The following is a 22912-nucleotide window of genomic DNA, read 5'->3' on the forward strand; positions in this document are numbered from 1 at the left end:
CACTACCCAGAGCAATTTTGACCCTTATTGAGGTGTTGTCAGTGGGAGGCAGACCCAGAGTGGTGATACTAAAGCAGAAGCAATGGAGAGGTCATATTTATCTACACGAGTTGCCAACCAGTGTGCCACTATATTATTAAATACTCTGGATTTAGAGAAAGATGGAAGTTTATTTTGCACTTGGTTAGACTATAATAAATTTAGTCTAATCCTTTATCCAAGTGTAAGCAAACAAAGTTTGCACCTGAAATGCATAGCAGTATATATGTCTGCAAGGTGATGTGCTTTGCATTATGGGAGATACTGAGACAAGGAGCGTCCGCGCGGTTAGCCTAGTGGCTGTGCGCTTCGCAACCATATGCCTGGGGAAGGAGTGTCCTAGGTTCGATTCCCGTCGGTGACGTGAGGAGCTGAAGGATCTTCCTCAGCCATAGCCAAGTTAGCCAGTCTTGGGCGTGGACAGCAGGGTTTTTTCCCCTAGTTTATTCTGGGGTTTTTCATCCTGCAAAGCAGGCAAACTGGCCTTGAGAACTTAACACTACAGGCCATAGGATATACTGGGGCATAGGGCTGACCACCTTATCCTGTAAACGGATTGAGGTTCGATGATCAATGGACCCTCGACACCGCAAGGCAAAAGAAGGTATAAAGAAGATGATGATGATGATGCTGAGACAAGGAGTGATGAGAGCTTGGTCTACCTTTGCTACAAGTTGCCAAGGGATGTTCCACCTTACCTCGGTCCTGAAGATATTTTCAGGTGCAAACTTTATTTGCTTAAATAAAGGGTTCAACTAAATTTATTATAGTCTAACCAAGTGCAAAATAAACTTCCACCATTATTTGCTCCAAATCTGCCTTCAGGCTAGTGATTCTGGGGTGTCGTTTATTTGCAGGCTACTCTCTCAGGCTCCAACCACAATTTGAAGCCCAACAGATTCAGATTGCGACTTCCAGATGGCCAATCAAATAGTGATATATGATCAGGCTCATTTGTCTCCAACTACTGTTATGTAGTCCCTGCCTTGTGTGCAAGATCCACTGCCTACCATGAAAAAAGTTGTTGTTCAGGAACTGTACCATAGGTTCCAGCAACAGTGTCTTTATATGCTTTGGCAGGGTGATGACCTGTCTGAATCCTGGGTGACATGGCATGTGCTGTGCACCATCCAGGGCATATATGGCATATACCCAATTGTTTTGGTGGTTAAATAACTCTTCATTGGTGATTTTTACCAATGAAGAGTCATTTCTTCTCTTCACAGATGAGAAAATGAAAATCTTCTCATCTGTGAAGAGGTTATCTCTGTGTCTGTTGTTCGTGTACCACCGGAGAAGTGCCTTTTATCACCTTCTGCTGCATAAGTTGTGGTGTTAGGAAGTGTCCAGTAGAATGACAATAGGCTTTCCCAGGTCATCAGACATGTGGAATCATTCTCTATAAAACGTTCATCTCTTATGACATCATAATAAAATTAGTTTAATCCTTTATTCAAGTATGAGCAAACAAAATTTGCGCCTGAAAGTATCTTCAGGACTGGGTTAAGGTGGTACAACACCAGGGCAACTCGTTGCAAAGGTGGAGCAAGATACCAACACTCCTATCTCAGTGTCTCCTATAATGCAAAACACATCTCCTTGTGGATATGTCTAATGTTATGCATTAAGGGAAGGGCCACTACCCAGACTAATTTCGACCTTTATTGAGGTCTCTTCAGTGGGAGCCTAATGCATAACATTAGACATATCCGCAAGGAGATGTGTTTTGCATTATAGGAGACACTGAGATAGGAGTGTTGGTATCTTGCTCCACCTTTGCAATGAGTTGTCCTGGTGTTGTACCACCTTAACCCAGTCCTGAAGATACTTTCAGGTGCAAACTTTGTTTGCTCACACTTGGATAAAGGATTAAACTAATTTTATTATACTCTAACCAAATGAAAAATAAACTTTCAACATCTTATGACATCACTTTCTGTGTTCTCACAGGATTATGTCAGAGGCATGCCTTCACAGCCCTCACAAGCTGTTGCATTCTAATGCAGTATGTTCAACCTGTTTTTTGGCAGTCAGATATGTCTTCTGTATCATTATAATGGTTAATAGTGCAATACACAAATATCCTACTGATCCTGAGTGTTTTTAGCATGTTGAAAATAACAGATGGCTGCATTCCAACCTTGTGAGGTGCTATTATAGTTACGTGATTCTCATAATCTCCCCACTGCATCGTTAACCGGTACATCTAGTCAACTCTTTACTGATAAACATGAACAGTGCCACTAGCAGAACCTTGCTCGGGTAATTTTGTGGGCAGTGCCAGTGTGTGTGGAAGTTGTAACAGTGTTTATGGCAAGACTTTGTATTTGAATTAAATATTAACTTAAAATAAATATATTATGTGAATAGATTTTTACTGTGAACTAGTAATATTTGTAATTATTCATTAAATGTGTATAATTATTCATTCATTCATTCATTTGTAGTTTTTACAGAAGTACAAAAAAAATCATCTGCTTTGTGCCATTATTAGAACTTCATATTTATTATATATTATTATTTCAGACATCCTTTGGCAGTATTTTTTCATCTGTTTTTCCGTGTATTAGCAGTCATTGCTTATCTCTTCTCTGGATGGTTTAGTAATAGTTTTATAGCAAGTTTTGTATGCATTGTTGTATTGCTTTCCATGGACTTCTGGACTGTTAAAAATATTACTGGAAGATTGCTTGCAGGTCTCAGGTGGTGGAATTACATTGATGATAATGGAAAAAGCCACTGGATATTTGAATCTAGAAAGGTGAGCAGTAGTTTTTGTCTTTTACTTATTGTTTTATAAGTTGTTCAAATAATAATTTGGGTCTCCCGTGATGAGTCTTCAGACTCCATGAAGGCTCCCATACAATAACAGTGACATTAATCACAAATATCTCTATCCTTAAACCTTTTGATGATAATTTGCAACAAATCACTTCTAGGCAGTCATATGCATTACACTAAATTCTTATGTGAATGCATTTATTCATGTATTACTGTAACTGTTGACTATTCAGTAATTGTCTTTAATGTTAACATTTTACCCCCCCCCCCCCCAATATTCTGTCTAATAGTCACTTATAGACAGTAAGTTAACTATAATTATATGTTTTTTTATTATTATTATTTTTTATTTTGTATATTGATTTGCTATATTAGAAAAGCTATTTAATAAGATCTACGATACAGGCATAATCCCTCAAGACTGGTTACAGTCAACCTTCATCATGCTACCTGAAAAAGCAAATTCGAAAACTTCTAATGACTATAAATGATCAGTCTAATGAGTCATGTTCTCAAAATGTTTCTGAAAATAATTCAAAAAAGAATATTCAGAAAATATAAAGACACCATCAGTGATACCCAATTTGGCTTTAGAAAATGGTTTGGGAAATGAGAGAGGCTCTTTTCTGTTCTCAAATCCTATTCCAAAAATGTAGTGACCAAAACAAGGAAGTATTCATTTGCTTCATCAACTTTGAGAAAGCATTTGACAAAATTCAATGCTAAAATGATTGAATTATTAAAAAGATTTGGATTAGATGGTAAAGACATCAGAATCATTGAAAACTTATATTGGAACCAAAAGGTTCAAGTTGATGACATTATTATAGACTCCATTAACATCAAAAGAGGAGTAAGGTAAGGATGTGTGCTGTTGCCTCTACTTTTTAACATATACTCAAAAGCCATATTTCAAAAAATCTTAAAAGAAGAGAGGAAAGGATTAACATAAATGGTGAAATCGTCAATAATATCGGATATGCTGTGATGACACAGTTCTGGCTGACAATATTCAGGATCTTCAAAATCTTTTGGAACCAGTGAGCGAAGAGAGTGAAAAACATGGGATTAAGAATAAATATCACCAAAACTAAATTCATGGTCATAAGCAAGAAACCAATTCTTAATTCTTAATAAATGGGAAACAAATAAAAAGAGTTTCAAAATTTAAATATCTTGGGTGCTGGTTAAATGAAGAATGCAATCCAGAAATGGAAATAAAAATTAGAATTGAAATGGCAAGAAAAAATTTTCTTCTGATGAAATCAACATTGTGTTACTGCAATTTAAATTTAGAGCTTAGAGTACTCATGGTTAAATGCCATGTATGGTCTGTACTACTGTACAGTGCGGAAACTTGGACCATGGAGAGCAAAAACGTCCAATCAAGAAGTACAGGAACAAATGGGGAAAGCACATGAACTTGTAGATATACCATAAAAAGAAGAAAAACTGCATATCTTGGTCACCTACTTCTTAATGAGAAATATAAGATACTTCAATTGATTATAAAAGGAAAGAAGAGGACAAGGAAGACAAAGAAAATCTTGGCTGGCAGACATCAGACAGTGGACTGGCATGAGCACTGAAGGACTGTTCAGAGTGGCTGAGGATCACTCAAAATTTGCTAAGGTGGTCGCCCACCTCTGATAGGAGATGGCACATAGAAAAGAAAATATTGGTTTGCAGCATATTTTAGATTTGTATCTATGAAGGTGTTCAGCTTCAGAATCAGCATGTGAATTCCAAGGAATGAAACTCGAGCTATTAAATGTATATTTATATTTACTGTAAACAAATATATATGTAGAATAAATTAATTCTGTATGTTTAGTTATTCTCTTTATCTCTAAGAGATCTGACAAAAGTTATATTTTCTATAGACTTATAATTAGTAAAGATTAACTTCTATATGTCTTTTAAATTCCTAATTAATAAAGGATAACACTAAATTCAAAGCATAATAGTGACATATAATTTTTCAAAGAAAAAAAATTATATGTCACTCTTGCATTCATGTATTTTTACAATTAAATGTTTTGTGAGGGATGACATCAATCAATTAATATATAAAAAGAGGAACATAGCATTCAGCTAAAAGTTGAATATAGTTCTATAGTTTTATTTGGACTATATTGTGAGAACTTTGCAATTATTATTATTACATAACACCTCCAGAGGGGCCAATGACTCATCAAGGGAGGGCACCTACTCTACAACTCTCTCCGCCACCAACTACAACGTACCATAACTACACCATATACTGCCAACCACCACTGGTATTTTCACTGACAAGCACAAACATCCATAAATACGATAGGATTCGAACTCATAGCCTTTTGGCTGGAGAGCAGATACACTAACTATTTGGCCAATAATGCCTGCATCTCAGCAACTCACCTTTTATTCTCCCTTTCATTTTTTACTCGTTCATTCATTTAGTCAGTCTTACCTCAAATTACTTATATCACAACTAGGGGGCACCACCCCCTGATGCCTACGCCCCCCACCCCCACCCCGTGTTCTGGACTGATAGGTGGGTTCTCCTTGAATTCCGATGACTCGAATTTTGAAGACTCGACACTTAGGGTAGCCCCCTGAGTTTCAAATAACTTGACAAAAACGTTACATAAAAATGTTACAGCCTACATCCGTTTCCAATTTCAGCTTATCATTTTATAGTATACTATTAAACTGGTTTGAACACTGTCTTGTACACAGCTAATTTAGTGTTCCGACTAATTTCTCTCTTATTCCATATGAATTTATTCAATTGACTTCCCACGATACCAGCTTTGCTGATTCTGTTGTCTATTTCTATATTTAATTTACCATCTTCAGTAAAAATTGTGCCTAAATAGCTGAAATGTTTTACTTGTTCCACAGGTTCTCCATTCTCAACACAGTTGACATTTTCAATGATTCTGCCTATTTTCATTGTCTTTGTCTTTTTATTGCTGACCTTTATACCATATCTATTACAACAGCTATTCAATTTAGTCAGAGAATCTTGCAGACTTGTAGCAGATTTATTTAGAAGTATAACATCATCTGCATAAAGCAAAGAGCTGACATTAACATCTCCAGTTTTGATATCATGTTTAATACCACTTTCCTTCATAATGTGATCCATATCGATAATGAATAACAGAGGGGATAATGTACATCCTTGTCTCACACCAGATTTAACATTAAACCATCTTCCTGTACTTCCTTCAATTCTAACTTCTGACTTACAACTCAAATAAAGACTAAGTATTGCTTGATATAATGCCCCATTGACACCATATAACTGAAGCGTATTGAATAGCTTCTCTCTTGGCACCTTGTCATATGCCTTTTTCAGATCGACAAAACTTAAATACAGATCTTTGTTATATTCCCATGCTTTCTCGACTATTTGTCATAAAGTGAAGATCTGATCCTGACTGCCTCTATTTGGCCTGAATCCAGCTTGTTCTTCACCAAGCTTTTCTTCCACAATTCTTCTCAACCGTTTCTCAAGTATACTTGCATAGATCTTGCCAGGAACACTCAGTAGGGAAATACCTCTGTAATTCTCACATGCAGTTTTATTTCCCTTTTTATATATGGGTACTATGAGAGCTCTCCTCCCATCATCGGGAATTTGTCCCTCTGTCCAGGCTTTCTGAACTATGCAGTGCAGCCACTGTAAGACTCTTATACCACTATACTTCAGCATTTCTGGTCGAATATCATCTACTCCTTCTGCGTTTCCACATTTCAAGCCTTTGATGACTTTTTCTACTTCTAGTATGGATATGTATTCCTGACTGCATGCCTGGTCAGTGTTTTTTACCACTGTGCTGTCATCACTGCTTGTTTCATTTAGCAGTTTTTCAAAGTAATTACTCCATACTTCAAGGATATCTTTTTCTACCGTTTTCATGTCACCTTTGTCATCTCTAATTCCTTTTACAGCACTCTTTCCTCCATTCTTAAGCTTCTTCAACAACCTCCAGAATATTTTGCCACCTTCTTGATATTTATTTTCTATATTCCTGCCAAAGTCCTCCCATGACTTTTGTTTAGCTAGTTTTACACAGTGTTTAGCATTCTTGCATTTGTCTCTATATTCTCTAAGAGCACAAGCTGACTTATTTGACAGGAACTTTTGGTATGCTTTCTTCTTTTCCTTCACTGCCTCTTTAACTTCCTGTGTCCACCAGGGAGTTCTGATTTTTTTTTTATCCTTACAAACAACCTCACCACATGCCTCTCTGGCAGAATCAATCAATGTTTTCTTCAGAGTTTGCCACTGAATCTCCAAGGTTTGATTTCTGTTCTCAAACTCTTTCATTTTTTCTTCAATAATCTTTGTGTATTTTAGCCTACAGTTCTCATCTGAGAGCTGCTCAACTTTTATTCGCTTTAAAACTTTCTTACATGTTATTCTTTTCAATATGAAATTCAATTTTATCCTGCTCAAGACTAAATAGTGATCACTTCCAATTTCAAATCCTCTGTACACTCTGGTGTCCTGCACCAGGGAGAAAACATCACTATCAACAATAACATAGTCAATGAGACTTTTCTTATTCCTAGCCTCTTCTCTCCATGTGAATTTGTGCACATTTTTATGTTGGAACATGGTGTTAGTAATAACCAGTCCATGTCCTGAGCAGAAATCCAACAGATATTTGCCATTATTATTAGCTTTGCTCTTTTCTCCAAATTTTCCCAAAATATTTTTGTATGTCTCACAATCATTTCCTACTCTGCTATTTAGATCCTCAACAAGGACCAACTTTTCATTTTTCATTGTGTCAGTTGCTTTTTCTAAAGCCTCAAAAAATTCCTCCACTTCTACCTTAGTAGAACCTTCTGTGGGACCATAGGCACAAATAAGTCTCATTGTCCAGTTCCCCATTCTCATATTTGCCCACATTACTCTACTTGAGACTGACTGCCATTCAAGAAGATTAGCCTCATATTTTGTGTTGAATACTATGGCTACTCCTTCTTTTCCTTGATTGTTATTGCCTGAATATAACATTTTGTATTTATTGCTCAGAAAGATCTCACCAGGTTTGGTCTTTTTTGTTTCAGTCACCCCTATTATGTCGATCTGGTACTTATCTAATTTCTCAGCTAGCTCCATTTCTTTGCCATTCAGGCTTATTACGTTGATAGTACTGATCTTTAACTCTGGTGATGTTGAGTTGGGGTTTATTTTCAGATTTGTTCCAGTAGCTGACTTTTCGCTGTTCGCCCTGGTTCCCTGGCGAAAACAACGGGGGCTTTGTTTAACCGGGCGACGCCCCAGCCGGCATGAAATTTTGTCATGTTGTACCATCATTTTGTATTGGTTTAACCAATAAGAATTTGGTCAGCTAAATTTAGCTGACCAAATACAATTTGGTCAGCTAAATCCCAAATTGCCAGCCCATCCTCGTCCGTTCAGTATCCAAGTAGATACCCAACAGGGTGCGCCACGAGAAGGTGAGGATTGGACATTAGGTCAGAAGCCCTGGTCAGTTCTCCACATTCCTTTAAAGGCTATGTGGAGGTCTCCTCTCAGTTATACAGCTTTGACCCTTAAGCACCCCGATATCAGAATTGGAGATGTGAATGTCAGCTCTTTGCTTTATGCGGATGATGTTATACTTCTAAATAAATCTGCTACAAGTTTGCAGGAGTCTCTGACTAAATTGAATAACTGTTGTAATAGATATGGTATGAAGGTCAGTCAGTGTCAGTTGTGTTGTGAACAGGGAACTTGTGGAACAAGTAAAAAACATTTCGGCTACTTAGGCACGATTTTTACTGAAGATGGTAAATTAAATATGGAAATAGACAACAGAATCAACAAAGCTGGTATGGTAGGAAGTCAATTGAATAAATTCATATGGAATAGGAAAGAAATTAGTCGGAACACTGAATTAGCTGTATACAAGATAGTGTTCAAACCAGTTTTAACTTATGGATCTGAGAGCTGGGTCAGAAGTAAAACACTTGACCAAAGACTGGAGACCACAGATATGAGAGTCCTGAGAAAGATTAGAGGCATGAACAGATGGCATTAATGACAATATCATATTAAAAACGAGGATATTAAGAAAGAACTCGACATTGTTGGCATCCACGAATGCATTAGCAGAGCTAATCTCAGGTGGTATGGTCACTCAAACAGAATGGGCAATGAAAGATTAGCAAAACAAGTGTTCTCTGCCAGGTTGGTAGGAAAACGACCCAGAGGAAGACCAAGATATAGGTGGATTGATATGGTACAATGTACCTTAGATTATAGAAATATAAGATCTGATAATGTTGGAGTCTTGACAAGTAACAGACTGATTTGGAGGAAAATTGTAGATAGGAAGTTAGTAATCATGTAAATTTTTCATGTAGTACTATCATATCCTGTACACCACTTGAGGGTACATGTCAGGAATTTGATGATGATGATGATAAAATATTATTTATGAAAGTTACACACAATATTTATAATACTGTAAAAAATAACATAATAAGTAAATCACAATAATGTGAGAATTTTACTTATCACTTATAATATTTACCACACTTAGCATAACAGTGGTGCTTAAGGGTGCTTAATAGGGGTGCTTAAGGGTCAAAGCTGTATAACTGAGAGGAGACCTCCACATAGCCTTTAAAGGAATGCGGAGAACCGACCAGGGCTTCTGACCTAATGTCCAATCCTCACCTTCTCGTGGTGCATCCTGTTGGGTATCTACTTTGATACTGAACGAACGAGGATGGGCTGGCAATTTGGGATTTAGCCGACCAAATTGTATTCTTATTGGTTAAACCAAAATAAAAAATGATGGTTCAACATGACAAAATTTCATGCCGGCTGGGGTGTCGCCCGGTTAAACAAGGCCCCCGTTGTTTTCGCCAGGGAACCAGGGCGAACAGCGAAAAGTCAGCTACTGGAACAAATCTGAAAACAAACCCCAACTCAACATCAGAGTTAAAGATCGGTACTATCAACGTAAGAAGCCTGAATGGCAAAGAAATGGAGCTAGCTGAGGAATTAGATAAGTACCAGATCGACATAATAGGGGTGACTGAAACAAAAAAGACCAAAACTGCTGAGATCTTTCTGAGCAATAAATACAAAATGTTATATTCAGGCAATAACAATCAAGGAAAAGAAGGAGTAGGCATAGTATTCAACACAAAATACGAGGCTAATCTTCTTGAATGGCAGTCAGTCTCAAGTAGAGTAATGTGGGCAAATATGAGAATGGGGAACTGGACAATGAGACTTATTTGTGCCTATGGTCCCACAGAAGGTTCTACTAAGGTAGAAGTGGAGGAATTTTTTGAGGCTTTAGAAAAAGCAACTGATGCAATGAAAAAGGAAAAGTTGGTCCTTGTTGGGGATCTAAATAGTAGACTAGGAAATGATTGTGAGACATACAAAAATATTTTGGGAAAATTTGGAGAAAAGAGGAAAGCTAATAATAATGGCAAATATCTGATGGATTTCTGCTCAGGACATGGACTGGTTATTACTAACACCATGTTCCAACATAAAAATGTGCACAAATTCACATGGAGAGAAGAGGCTAGGAATAAGAAAAGTCTCATTGACTATGTTATTGTTGATAGTGATGTTTTCTCCCTGGTGCAGGACACCAGAGTGTACAGAGGATTTGAAATTGGAAGTGATCACTATTTAGTCTTGAGCAGGATAAAATTGAATTTCATATTGAAAAGAATAACATGTAAGAAAGTTTTAAAGCGGATAAAAGTTGAGCAGCTCTCAGATGTAAACTGTAGACTAAAATACAGAAATATTATTGAAAAGAAAATGAAAGAGTTTGAGAACAGGAATCAAACCTTGGAGATTCAGTGGCAAACTCTGAAGGAAACATTGATTGATTCTGCCAGAGAGGCATGTGGTGAGGTTGTGTGCAATGATAAAAAAATCACAACTCCCTGGTGGACACAGGAAGTTAAAGAGGCAGTGAAGGAAAAGAAGAAAGCATATCAAAAGTTCCTGGCAAATAAGTCAGCTTTTACTCTTACAGAATACAGAGACAAATGTAAGAAAGCTAAACAGTGTGTAAAACTAGCTAAACAAAAGTCATGGGAGGACTTTGGCAAGAATGTAGAAAATAAATATGAAGAAGGTGGCAAAATATTCTGGAGGTTGTTGAAGAAGCTTAGGAATGGAGGAAAGAGTGCTGTAAAAGGAATTAGAGATGATAAAGGTGAAATGAAAACAGGAGAAAAAGATATCCTTGAAGTATGGAGTAATTACTTTGAAAAACTGCTAAATGAAACAAGCAGTGATGACAGCACAGTGATAAAAAACACTGACCAGGCATGCAGTCAGGAATACATATCCATACTTGAAGTAGAAAAAGCCATCAAAGGCTTGAAATGTGGAAAGGCAGCAAGAGTAGATGATATTCGACCAGAAATGCTGAAGTATGGTGGTATAAGAGTCTTACAGTGGCTGCACTGCATAGTTCAGAAAGCCTGGACAGAGGGACGAATTCCCGATGATTGGAGTAGAGCTCTCATAGTACCCATATATAAAAACGGAAATAAAACTGAATGTGAGAATTACAGAGGTATTTCCCTACTGAGTGTTCCTGGCAAGATCTATGCAAGTATACTTAAGAAACGGTTGAGAAGAATTGTGGAAGAAAAGCTTGGTGAAGAACAAGCTGGATTCAGGCCAAATAGAGGCTGTCAGGATCAGATCTTCACTTTACGACAAATAGTCGAGAAAGCATGGGAATATAACAAAGATCTGTATTTAAGTTTTGTCGATTTGGAAAAGGCATATGACAAGGTGCCAAGAGAGAAGCTATTCAATACGCTGCAGTTATATGGTGTCAATGGGGCATTATATCAAGCAATACTTAGTCTTTATTTGAGTTGTGAGTCAGCAGTTAGAATTGAAGGAAGTACAGGAAGATGGTTTAATGTTAAATCTGGTGTGAGACAAGGATGTACATTATCCCCTTTGTTATTCATTATCTATATGGATCACATTATGAAGGAATGTGGTATTAAACCTGTTATCAAAATTGGAGATGTTAATGTCAGCTCTTTGCTTTATGCGGATGATGTTATACTTCTAAATAAATCCGCTACAAGTCTGCAAGATTCTCTGACTAAATTGAATAACTGTTGTAATAGATATGGTATGAAGGTCTGCAATAAAAAGACAAAGACAATGAAAATAGGCAGAATCATTGAAAATGTCAACTGTGTTGTGAATGGAGAACCTGTGGAACAAGTAAAACATTTCAGCTACTTAGGTACAATTTTTACTGAAGATGGTAAACTAAATATAGAAATAGACAACAGAATCAGCAAAGCTGGTATCGTGGGAAGTCAATTGAATAAATTCATATGGAATAAGAGAGAAATTAGTCGGAACACTAAATTAGCTGTATACAAGACTGTGTTCAAACCAATTTTAACTTATGGATCTGAGAGCTGGGTCAGAAGTAAAACACTTGACCAAAGACTAGAGACCGCAGATATGAGAGTCCTGAGAAAGATTAGAGGTGTGAACAGATGGCATCAATGGCAATATCATATTAAAAATGAGGATATTAGGAAAGAACTTGACATTGTCGGCATCCAGGAATGCGTTAGCAGAGCTAATCTCAGATGGTATGGTCACTTAAATAGAATGGGAGAGGTAAGATTAGCAAAACAAGTGTTCTCTGCCAGGTTGGCAGGAAAACGACCCAGAGGAAGACCAAGATATAGGTGGATTGATACGGTACAAAGTGCCTTAGACGATAGAAATATAAGATCTGATAATGTTGGAATCTTGACAAGTAACAGACTTATTTGGAGGAAAATTGTAGATAGGAAGTTAGTAATGATGTAATTTTTTCATGTAGTACTGTCATATCCTGTACACCCCTTGAGGGTACATGGCAGGAATTTGATGATGATGATGATGATGAGCATAACAGTGTGTTTGTGTGAATAAACAAAAAAAAATACTGTGCTCATTTTAATTAAAATTAAAAGGATATTAAAGCAAAATAAAAAATCATTTACATATTAACACTGTTTATTAAGTATAAATGTATTGTATTGTTTTTTATAAAAAATAAGTAAATATATATGATAATTTTTTTATAAAACAATTCTCAATTTTTATTAAGTTCTCATCTTGCACAATATGCTGATTTCTTTCTTTACTACTTTTTTGTGGCTATTGCTGAATGATATTTTTCTAAGCATCCATGAATCAACATATTTTGCTAGATCAATTCATGTGAGCATTGGATCTTAGTAGTGAAGAAATTATTCATCAATGAAGCTCTGCTGGATTGATCAGATTCATTTGGAAAATCCTCAAGAACATTCAATTACAATTGCTTCAGATGCTTCAATTTTCTTGAATCTGTCTTTTCAGTTATTATTTCCAATCCACAAATTGTATTTCTTTTATTTAACTGAAGACTAATTGACAATTTTTTAATTTCATTCTCACCAAATTACACTTGAGAGTTTAGACTACTGTTTCTTATCAAGTACTCGAGCCAGTGCTACTAAATTAGCATTTTTACTATTAAGCAATCTATTTACCATCCTGCTTCTTACTGATTGTTTAAAGTTATGCAGAAAGCTTTTGGATCAGGCAGAGAAAAATTTCTGTAATCTGTCCCTTAAAGTAAAACCTTTGAAATCAGAGATTTTTGGCAATTTTGGTGGCATCTTTGTAATATTATACTAAAACCATTTGTCTTTCATGGAAAAGTTGTACGTGGTTTTTTTTTTTCATTTGCCCTGTACATGTATATAGCATTTCAAGAAGTCCAAACTCAAGTCTGATAATGAAGTTGAAAGTTTATTTTTCACTTGGTTAGACTATAATAAATTTCGTTTAATCCTTTATCCAAGTGTGAGCAAACAAAATTTGCACCTGAAAGTATCTTCAGGACTGGGGTAAGGTAGTACAATACCGGGCAACTCTTTGCAAAGGTGGAGCAAGCTTACATCATTCCTATCTCAGTATCTCCCATAATGCAAAACACATCTCCTTGCGGATATGTATAATGTTATGCATTAAGGGAAGGGCCACTACCCAGACTAGTTTCGAGCTTTATTGAGGTCTCTTCAGTGGGAGCCAGGCCCAGATGTGGAGATACCAGGCAGAAGCAATAGCAAGGTCATCTCTACCTATAGGAGTTGCCAAAAGGTGTGCCACCTTTTTTTTTTATTAAATTACTCTGGATTTAGAGAAAGTTGTTGAAAGTTTATTTTTCACTTGGTTAGACTATAATAAATTTAGTTTAATCCTTTATCCAAGTGTGAGCAAACGAAGTTTGCTCACACTTGGATAGAAAGTATCTTCAGAAAGATACTTTTCAGAAAGTATCTTCAGGACTGGGGTAAGGTAGTACAACACCGGGAAATTTGTTGCAAAGGTGGAGCAAGCTTACATCTCTCCTATCTCAGTATCTCCCATAATGCAAAACACATCTCCTTCCGGATATGTATAATGTTATGCATTAAACTAAATTTATTATAGTCTAACCAAGTGAAAAATAAACTTTCAATATCTTTCTCTAAATCCAGAGTAATTTAATAAAAAAAAAAGGTGGCACACCTTTTGGCAACTCCTATAGCTAGAGATGACCTTGCTATTGCTTCTGCCTGGTATCTCCACATCTGGGCCTGGCTCCCACTGATGAGACCTTGATAGGGGTCGGAACTGGTTGGGGACTGGCTTTGAGAGGCTCTGCTTTGGGATAGGTTTTTGCCTGTCTCTGAGTAGGGCCACCGCTGTGATTATGGCTCTAGCTGGTAGTGGGGTGAGCCTGCCACTGGGCAGAGCCAATGCTGAGAAGTTCTTCTCGGTGACGGGGTGAGCCTGTCACTGAGTGGAACAACGCTGAGTTGGACGGTCTTTCGGCCACTATGGAGTGGTCTAGGGATCGTCCTAATTTTTAGAGAGGTCTTTACTTAAATACACCTCAATAAAGCTCGAAACTAGTGTGTAGTGGCCCTTCCCTTAATGCATAACATTATACATATCCGCAAGGAGATGTGTTTTGCATTATGGGAAATACTGAGATAGGAGTGATGTAAGCTTGCTCAACCTTTGCAACGAGTTGCCCAGTGTTGTACTAAGATACTTTCAGGCACATACTTTGTTTGCTCACACTTGGATAAAGGATTAAACTAAATTTATTCAAGTCTGATAACTCTTGAAGAGCATCACACATTAAACCTAACTCTAATATATATAATTTGTAGTTGTAAGTTTGTCTCTAATCGTTATATGCATCTTTCTTTTTGGGCTTGATTTGAATCATTCTTTGCTTCTTGTAAATAATTAATGCCTGATAGTTATTCCAAACAGACTATAAAGGCAATGCCACCCATCATATGCTTAAAATTCTCCAATTTTTAATAGTTCAATATCAACTGAATTTATCCACATTTTCAATTTTTTGCAATACAGTATAAATGACATAAAGTTTGTCATATCAGGTCTCTGATAAGCTGGGTGATGAAAATCATATCTGTCTTCTCAGTAGATAGATGATGCAAAGTTACCCATGAAATATGAGATCTTGAGTTGGTTTCCCTTTTCATTCACAATGCAGCTTAGAGAATCTACCTGCCTGTGGAGATCTAAAAAGGGCAAAGCACTGGGGAGGAGTAAGGTGAAATTAGTCCAGAGAGGAGGATAGGAAGGATTATCAATTTTTTACTTTTAGGAAAATTACTTAAGAAATGACAGGAATAACATAAGAAACATATCTCTTTATGTTATTTTTTTAAGATATACACGGTGCCAAGAGAAGAATTTATTGATACATTAAAACTCATCATCCTGATATTCATCTGCAAGGAATGTACAGGATACCATAATAGTAGTATATAATTAAACTTACATTATTACTAGCTTCCCGTCAACCATTTTTCTAAATTAAAATCTGTTATTTGTTCTATCATCATAAAGCAGCTGTTTTGCTAACATTTCCATTCTGTTTAAGTGACCGTGCCACCTTAAATTTGCACTGCTCACACATGCTTGAATGCTAACAATGCCAAATTCTTTTCTGAAATGGTGGAGATGGGGAAACCCTTGAAAGCATCTGCTGGCGGTAACTAAGATGATAACTGCCTATGAAATTGAATATATGAGGACAGCCTAGAGAATGTGTCTTCAAAGCTTGAGGAAGAGATGAAGTAGGTACTATTAATAGACACAAGTGAGATTTTGGAGCTTATGGCTGGTGGAGGAAGAGATCAAGAGTTATCTTTCTGAAAGCTGGTTAAGGGTGTGGTTAGGAAGCATATGTAGTCCAGGTTCTTTTAACGAGTGTGTGTGGAATGAGCTACCTACTGTTAATGTTGCAATTGCATCTGCAGTGAATATAGTCAAGGAGAGATGTGATAGGTATTTAAGTATGAATGAATAAAAAAATTTCCTCAACGATTCTTTGGACTCCCTGGAAGATCATACATCACAATATCTTCCTTTTTAATATGATTTTTATTTCTAACCCAGCTGAAACACTAAACTGCTAATTTAATGGTTACTTATTCTATATATTTATTCCGTTGGCACTCCACCATAACAGCTTTTCTTATTGTTATCTATTCTTGGAAAACATCAACTGTTATCTGTTTTGTCAGTTGATGTATTACATGTTCCTGCATATTTTCATAATTTCTTATCAAAATTTGTTATAGCATTTATTCAGTTTTAGTTCAAGTCCTAAAGACTTGTAGTGGATCTGCATAGACATAAAATATTTGCACAAAATAAAGAGCTTAGTTTGATGTGTAGAAACCTTTTACCTATACATTAAGACTGTGGCATAAAAAATAAAATAAAAAAAGAGGAGCAGATAACCATATATAAAGTGATACATGTAACTAATATTCAAGTTGCAAGTTAGAATTGAAAAAAGTACAGTAAGATGATTTGATGTAAAACAGGACTGTGCACCATGTTTACAGTTATGTATAATATATACATAGGTATGGATGACTTAAATATTCACCTATCGATTAGGTAGAAAAGAAATCTCATATCTTTAGAGGTACCTGTGGCATAATAAATTAATAAATTAACACAAAATCAACAGTAATAACTTTAATGAATTAAAGGTACAAATATTTCGTACTGAAAGTAACAGTACATCCTCAGGGTAGAACAAACAATTTAAAGGAATGGAATACAAAGTACAGAACGGTCGGTGGATCACCAATTAAAGCTTGTCTGCTCCACAGATGCAGGTTTAAATATGAACACCTTTTTAAAGAAAGTTGCAAAGCCCTTTTGCATCGGCTGAATTTGAATCGAAATGATTGTCTCTCTCCCAAAAGTTTGGGAGATTCTTATCTTATGCATGCAACCATCAATGAAATAATTATCTTAAAAGAATCATTTAATAAAATGTTATTAATTAAACTTCAGGCATGCGGCAACAATTTAATTGGTGATCCACCGACTGTTCTGTACTTTGTATTCCATTCCTTTAAACTGTTTGTTCTACGCTGAGGATGTACTTTACTTTCAGTAAAGTACAGTAAATTTCAGTAATAACTTTAATTCATTAAAGTTATTATTGTTGGCTTTATACGTGTTAAGTTATTAAAGAAATTTCATGAATAATAATAAAGGAGAATTTATTGAGCTGCTGTGAGAGAACTTTCTCAAATTATATTGGTAAGAAAGAACTCAAGATCAAAGTGTGTTAGATTTCATCACAGCATCAGAAGGGGGTCTCAGCAAAGAATGTGAATATTTTGCCACTAGGTGGTGAGGGTGATCATGCTGTCCTGATCTTGAATGTTCCAACTTTATGGATGTTCCAGTTAAGTGGATCTATGTAGTGGAGCTGAGCTGTGAAGCTATTGAAATTATGACAAACTCAGAAGAATATTGTCTTTAGTCCAATTGTATCAGTTATTCAGTCTATACATTAATGATATTTGGAAAGAGATGTTCAATTGTTTGTTGATGATGCAAGATAGTCTGAGTGCTCTGACAATCTTGCATCATCTTCGTATATATATATACAGGGTGTTCGGGATAAATTTGACAGTTTCGTAAGGAAAAAGAAAATCTTCTTTGTATCTATTAAATTTAATGAATTGACAAAAAAACATTACAGGCAGAGTTAATTACAATACTATCAACAAGATTTACTCAAAATAACCACCATTAGCATCGATCACAGCTTCAATTCTGCTTCGGAACCTCGAACAAGCTGATGCTACAGTCTCCCTGGGAAGGGCCGCAAAAACTGTTTTAATTTTATCCATTAACTGGGCTTTTGTATTACTGGAAGTGCGATTGGTGTCTTTTTCAACTGCGCCCCATACAAAATAATCCATGGGGTTAAGGTCTGGGGAGTTTGGAGGCCAAACATTTGGACTGGTGAAGTCGTAGAAATTTTCAGACAACCATTTTTGACTTTTCCCAGAGGTGTGGCAAGGGGCCGAATCCTGCTGCCATACATACGGCCTACCATTGGCTACCCTTGTTATCCAGGGCTTGACTACAGTTAGCAACTCCACGAACAAAGCCCGAATTCCAATGCCAGGGTTCTTCAACACCTGTTCCTGCAGATTTGAGGGAATTCTGCTGTACGAACGCAATCAGATCGTCTGCTAGGGATCTTTCTTCTTGCTACATCCTCGTAGTCACCATTGCAAGTCTCTAGTTCATGCCTGATTGTTTTTACTGTATTCAGGGAGCATTGGGCAGCAGTCGTAATATCCTTATTTTGATGGCGGGCACGAATCATCATGATACAAGTTATTCTCTTCCATGATTCAGGTGGGTTCCAGCTATCCATCCTTTCTGACATCTTGTATATGAATGAAGAAGGGTCCAAACTTTTAAATGAAGAGAAGTGTGTGTTAATACATGTAACTTACGGAAAAATATAATAAATTATAAATATGTCAAATTTATCCCGAACACCCTGTATATATATATATATATATATAAAAGAAGCATATATATATGCTTCTTATACATACAGGTTATATACAGCATTTACAGAACAATTTGAATAAGCTAGCAGTGAGCAAATGATAATGGCTGTCCATTCCACATTAGTAAGAGTAAAGTTATGCACTTTGGTATGATGAAATTTATTTCCTGACAGCATATTATATTAGTGAGATTTTGTTACAAGAAACTGATAATGCTAGGGATCTTGGAGTTATGTTGGATAGCAAACTGAGGTTCAAGGATCACATTGCGAAAATTCCATATACAACTCAGAGGATAATTGAGATGTTGAAACAAACATTGACATGTAAAGATAATGAAGTCGTTTTGCCTCTCTACCAAGCCTTGATATGCATCTGGACTACTGTGCATAGATTTGATTTCCTGGGTTTAGGGAATAAGGAAGCCATGGAAAAGGTGGCAAGAAAAGTGACAAAGATGATATTGGGATTATGGAATATAGATTACCGGAATAGATTAAGAGTATGTGGACTGCAGACACTGGTAAATAGGAGAAAGAAGGGTGATATGATAAAGGTCTATAAACTTCTGAAAGGGTGTTATAGGTTATCAAGTTACAAAATTTTTTGTTACATGGAAGGTAGGAATGGGCAAGAGAACATCCATTGAAGTTAAAAATCTAGCTCTCACCCCTTTCTTATGTTAATGTTAAGAAAGGAGTGAGAGCTAGATTTTTATCTCAAAGAGTAGTGAGTGAATGAAAGTTTGCATATTGAAGTGAGTTTAAGAGAAGGTATAACAGCTGATGAGTGATCTACATTTTCCCTCAATGAGTCATTGACTCTCTGGAGGTCTCTGATAATAATATTTGGATTGCATTATAAAGGAAAGTAATATTCAATCTGATGTCAGAATAGAAATATTGAGTTCAGTTCTTTATTCTATGCAAATAATGTTATTCTTTTATTATTATTTTTTTTTTTATCAATCTCCCAAAAAACCGATTGCACACAAGAGAGGGTTGATATAAACTATAAAAACAGTGCTGATATGGGCAACTAATGAAGAGCAAAGAAAGAATCTATTAATGTGCTATTTGAACAGCTGTAGGTCCTTAGAGAATGGTATGGGGAAAACTGTTCCAAAAGAAAAGATGTGGATGGAATGAAAGAGGTTGGTTCGATAAGTGCAAAAGCTGAGCTATATATTGTTAACCAGCAGCTACTTGTGATTTACGTATTTGGAGGAATGGTGATGGATATTTTGATGTAACAGTGATCATGAAGACACATATAGAAATGACATAATGCTGAAACAGAGTACCTGTGAAAAAGTGATTGGAGGGAGTTGATGAAAGAGGTATGGATTGTTATATTCTGGATAGTATTAAAAGTATTTTTAGGGAAGTTTTTGATGTCCATCTCGAATGCGAGAATAGTACTTTAAGATTAGATGGATTTTGGATTTATATAATGTTAGTAGCTGTACAAGTGTGTGTTTTGAACATCAAATTTTTGGAGGTTGGAATGACTATTGATGTTTGTCCAGGAAAGGCTAGAATCTGATCCTGATGGGAGATTTGAGTATTATCAAAAGTAAGGCAAGAGTCAAGTGGGAACTTATGAGAATAAAAGATAGAACTGTATTTTGGCTGCATTTAAGTTCACTGAGTTGTCCACACCCAGTGGAGAATCAATAGGATATTTAAGACATTGGATATCTTGAATCATATAAGTACTACAAGGTTTGTTGAATTGAGTGCACTGCACTATACTACATAATTGAGAAGTCATGGTTGGACGGTCAATTCCAGATGACTGGAGCAGATCTCTCAAGATATCCAACTATGAAAATAAAACTGAATGCAAGAATTACTGAAGAATTTTCTTATTGATTGTTCCAGATAAGATTTATGCATGCATACTTGAGAAGATGTTAAGAAAAATTGCAGAAGAGTAACTTGGAGAAGAAAAAAGCTGATTTCAAGCCAAATAGAGGTTTTCAGGATCAGATTTTCACTTTTAAGACAATAGTTGAAAGATTATGAAAATATAACAAGGATCTGTATTATTTAAGAGTTACAGATCTGGAAAAGGCATTTGACCAGATGCCAGGTGAAAGTAAAACTTTTCAGCTGTTTAGGCACAATTTTTAGTGAAGATTAGCAAATTAATATGGAAATAAACAACAGAATAAGCAAAGCTGGTATGGTGAGCAGCCAGTTGAATCAATTATATGGAATTAGAGAATGTTCAAACCATTTTTAGCTTATGGATGCAGGTTAGAAATAAAACCCATGATCAGAGATTAGAGACCACAGATATGAGAGGAAAGGGAAGAGGAAACAGAAGTTAACAATGGCAAAATCATGTTAAAAATGAATATATTATGAAGGAATTTGACATTGTTAGCACTGAGAAATGTGTGAGCAGAGCTAATCGCAGGTGGTAAAGTCACTGAAATAGAATAGGAGAGGAAAGGTTAGCGAAGTAAGTGTTTCTTGCCAAGATGGCAGATAAAGATTGAGACAGACTAAGATCAAGGAGGATTGATACAATAAGGAGTGCCATAGAAGATCAAAATATGTTTTGACATTATCGGTGTCCTGACAGATAATGTATTAATTTGGAGGAATAGGAGGTTAGCAGTGATATAAATTTTTTTATGTCCTACTAGTACTTAATATCTTGTACACTTTCTGAGGGTACATATAAGGAATTTGATAACATTAATGAGTGTAGTGTCAGCAAAACTGTGGATTGCATTTGAAGTTATTGAAAGTCAATAATAAAGAAATTTTGAAATAAAGAAATTCAAAGTGAAGTTCTTTATTTCAAAAACCATCGACCATCACATTTAGCACGTGTAGTGAAGAACTAGAAAGCAAAATGGGTGACCTATTTGCAAAGTACAGAAGGTATACCATAAGATGATAGCTTGCTAAGAAGGCTTCTCTGTGTGTGTGTGATCCAATCAAATGTATTGGAAATGTCAACCATGAATTTCTCCAACCTCTGCATGATCCCTGCATGAATGGTCAGCTAGGAAATCAGCATGTGAGAATGGCTGTTGTTCCATATTGGCAATCATTAATTAATTGGTAAGTTTTTTCAGTAGTGAAAAAGTTTGCTATTCATAACCCTTCTTCATTCTTTTCAAGAGGATTTGAAGCTTTTCTTTTCAGCTAACATCACATCATTTAATGTGATGTTAGTTGTATAGCTAACTTTTATTTATTTTATTTTTAGGGATGGACTGAATATAAGCTTGTGTCTGTGCTACTAATTTGTAATCAGATGAGTATCACAGCTTTCCTGGCAATATAGTAGGACACATCAGTTTTGAAGCACAACTGGCAGGATTCGAAATTTTTTGTTTTTCCCCACTTGGTTATACTATAAATTAAAGATAAGAAATTATATTCTTGATTAATTCCTTTATCCAAGTGTAAGCAAACAAAGCTTGCAAATGAAGTGTCTTCACAACTTGGCTACTTGTATATAGAGGCTAATGACTTCACATCATTTGTCTTAGTATCCCATAATGAAAGCACACACACCTCCTTTCATGAATTGAAAGGAGAAGGGTTACTACCCAGACTGGTTTCTACCTTTGTATAAGTAGAGTCTTCTCCAAAAACAAGATGATCCTTCAGATTATTCTAATCCCAATGAGTAACCCGAAGGAACTTATAACTCCTTATGCACCATTATCAGTGGTTGCTCCACCAGACAAAATCTGCAGAAGCCTCAGCTACACCCAGTGGCAGACAAAAACCCACCACTAAGCCAAGCATCAAGATGCCAGATAGAACTTCTTATCTCCCATGGCAAGGCATCCACTGAAGGGCCCCAAAAAAGGACACTTCAGTAGAGGGCATATATTCCCCACATCCATGGAAAATCACATCAGTAGAAGCCAGACCCATAAGAGATACCAAGTTGAAGTAATGCAAAAGTCATATGTATTTCTCATATACACCTAAACCTCTTTTTACATGATAGATATGTTCCTAAAAATTACGTGTAAAAAGAACTACTGACTCCATAGAAAAAGTGAAGATTGTTTCCAAACCAGAAATATAAGCAAAATAATGAAAAAAAAAAACCCCATTAAATTCATTAGGATCATAAGATTGTTATTTACATTTCATGGAGAGCACACATACAT

At 36.1% G+C, this 22912-nt stretch overlaps 1 protein-coding gene across 1 annotated transcript in view; it reads left to right on the forward strand.

Annotated features, from left to right (window-relative positions):
• LOC150105121 (Golgi apparatus membrane protein TVP23 homolog B-like) overlaps positions 1-22912 on the forward strand; it is an 81919-nt gene that overhangs the window by 16331 nt on the left and 42676 nt on the right. The window contains exon 3 of the mRNA XM_090395505.1: positions 2566-2800. Within this exon, the coding sequence (XP_090251631.1) occupies positions 2566-2800 (235 nt within the window). The remainder of the gene's footprint in view (positions 1-2565; positions 2801-22912) is intronic.

This window comes from Typopeltis vanoorti, chromosome 7, assembly GCF_054136105.1.
Source record: "Typopeltis vanoorti isolate ZY-2024b chromosome 7, IOZ_Tvanoo_1.0, whole genome shotgun sequence".
Taxonomy (NCBI): Eukaryota; Metazoa; Arthropoda; class Arachnida; order Uropygi; family Thelyphonidae; genus Typopeltis; species Typopeltis vanoorti.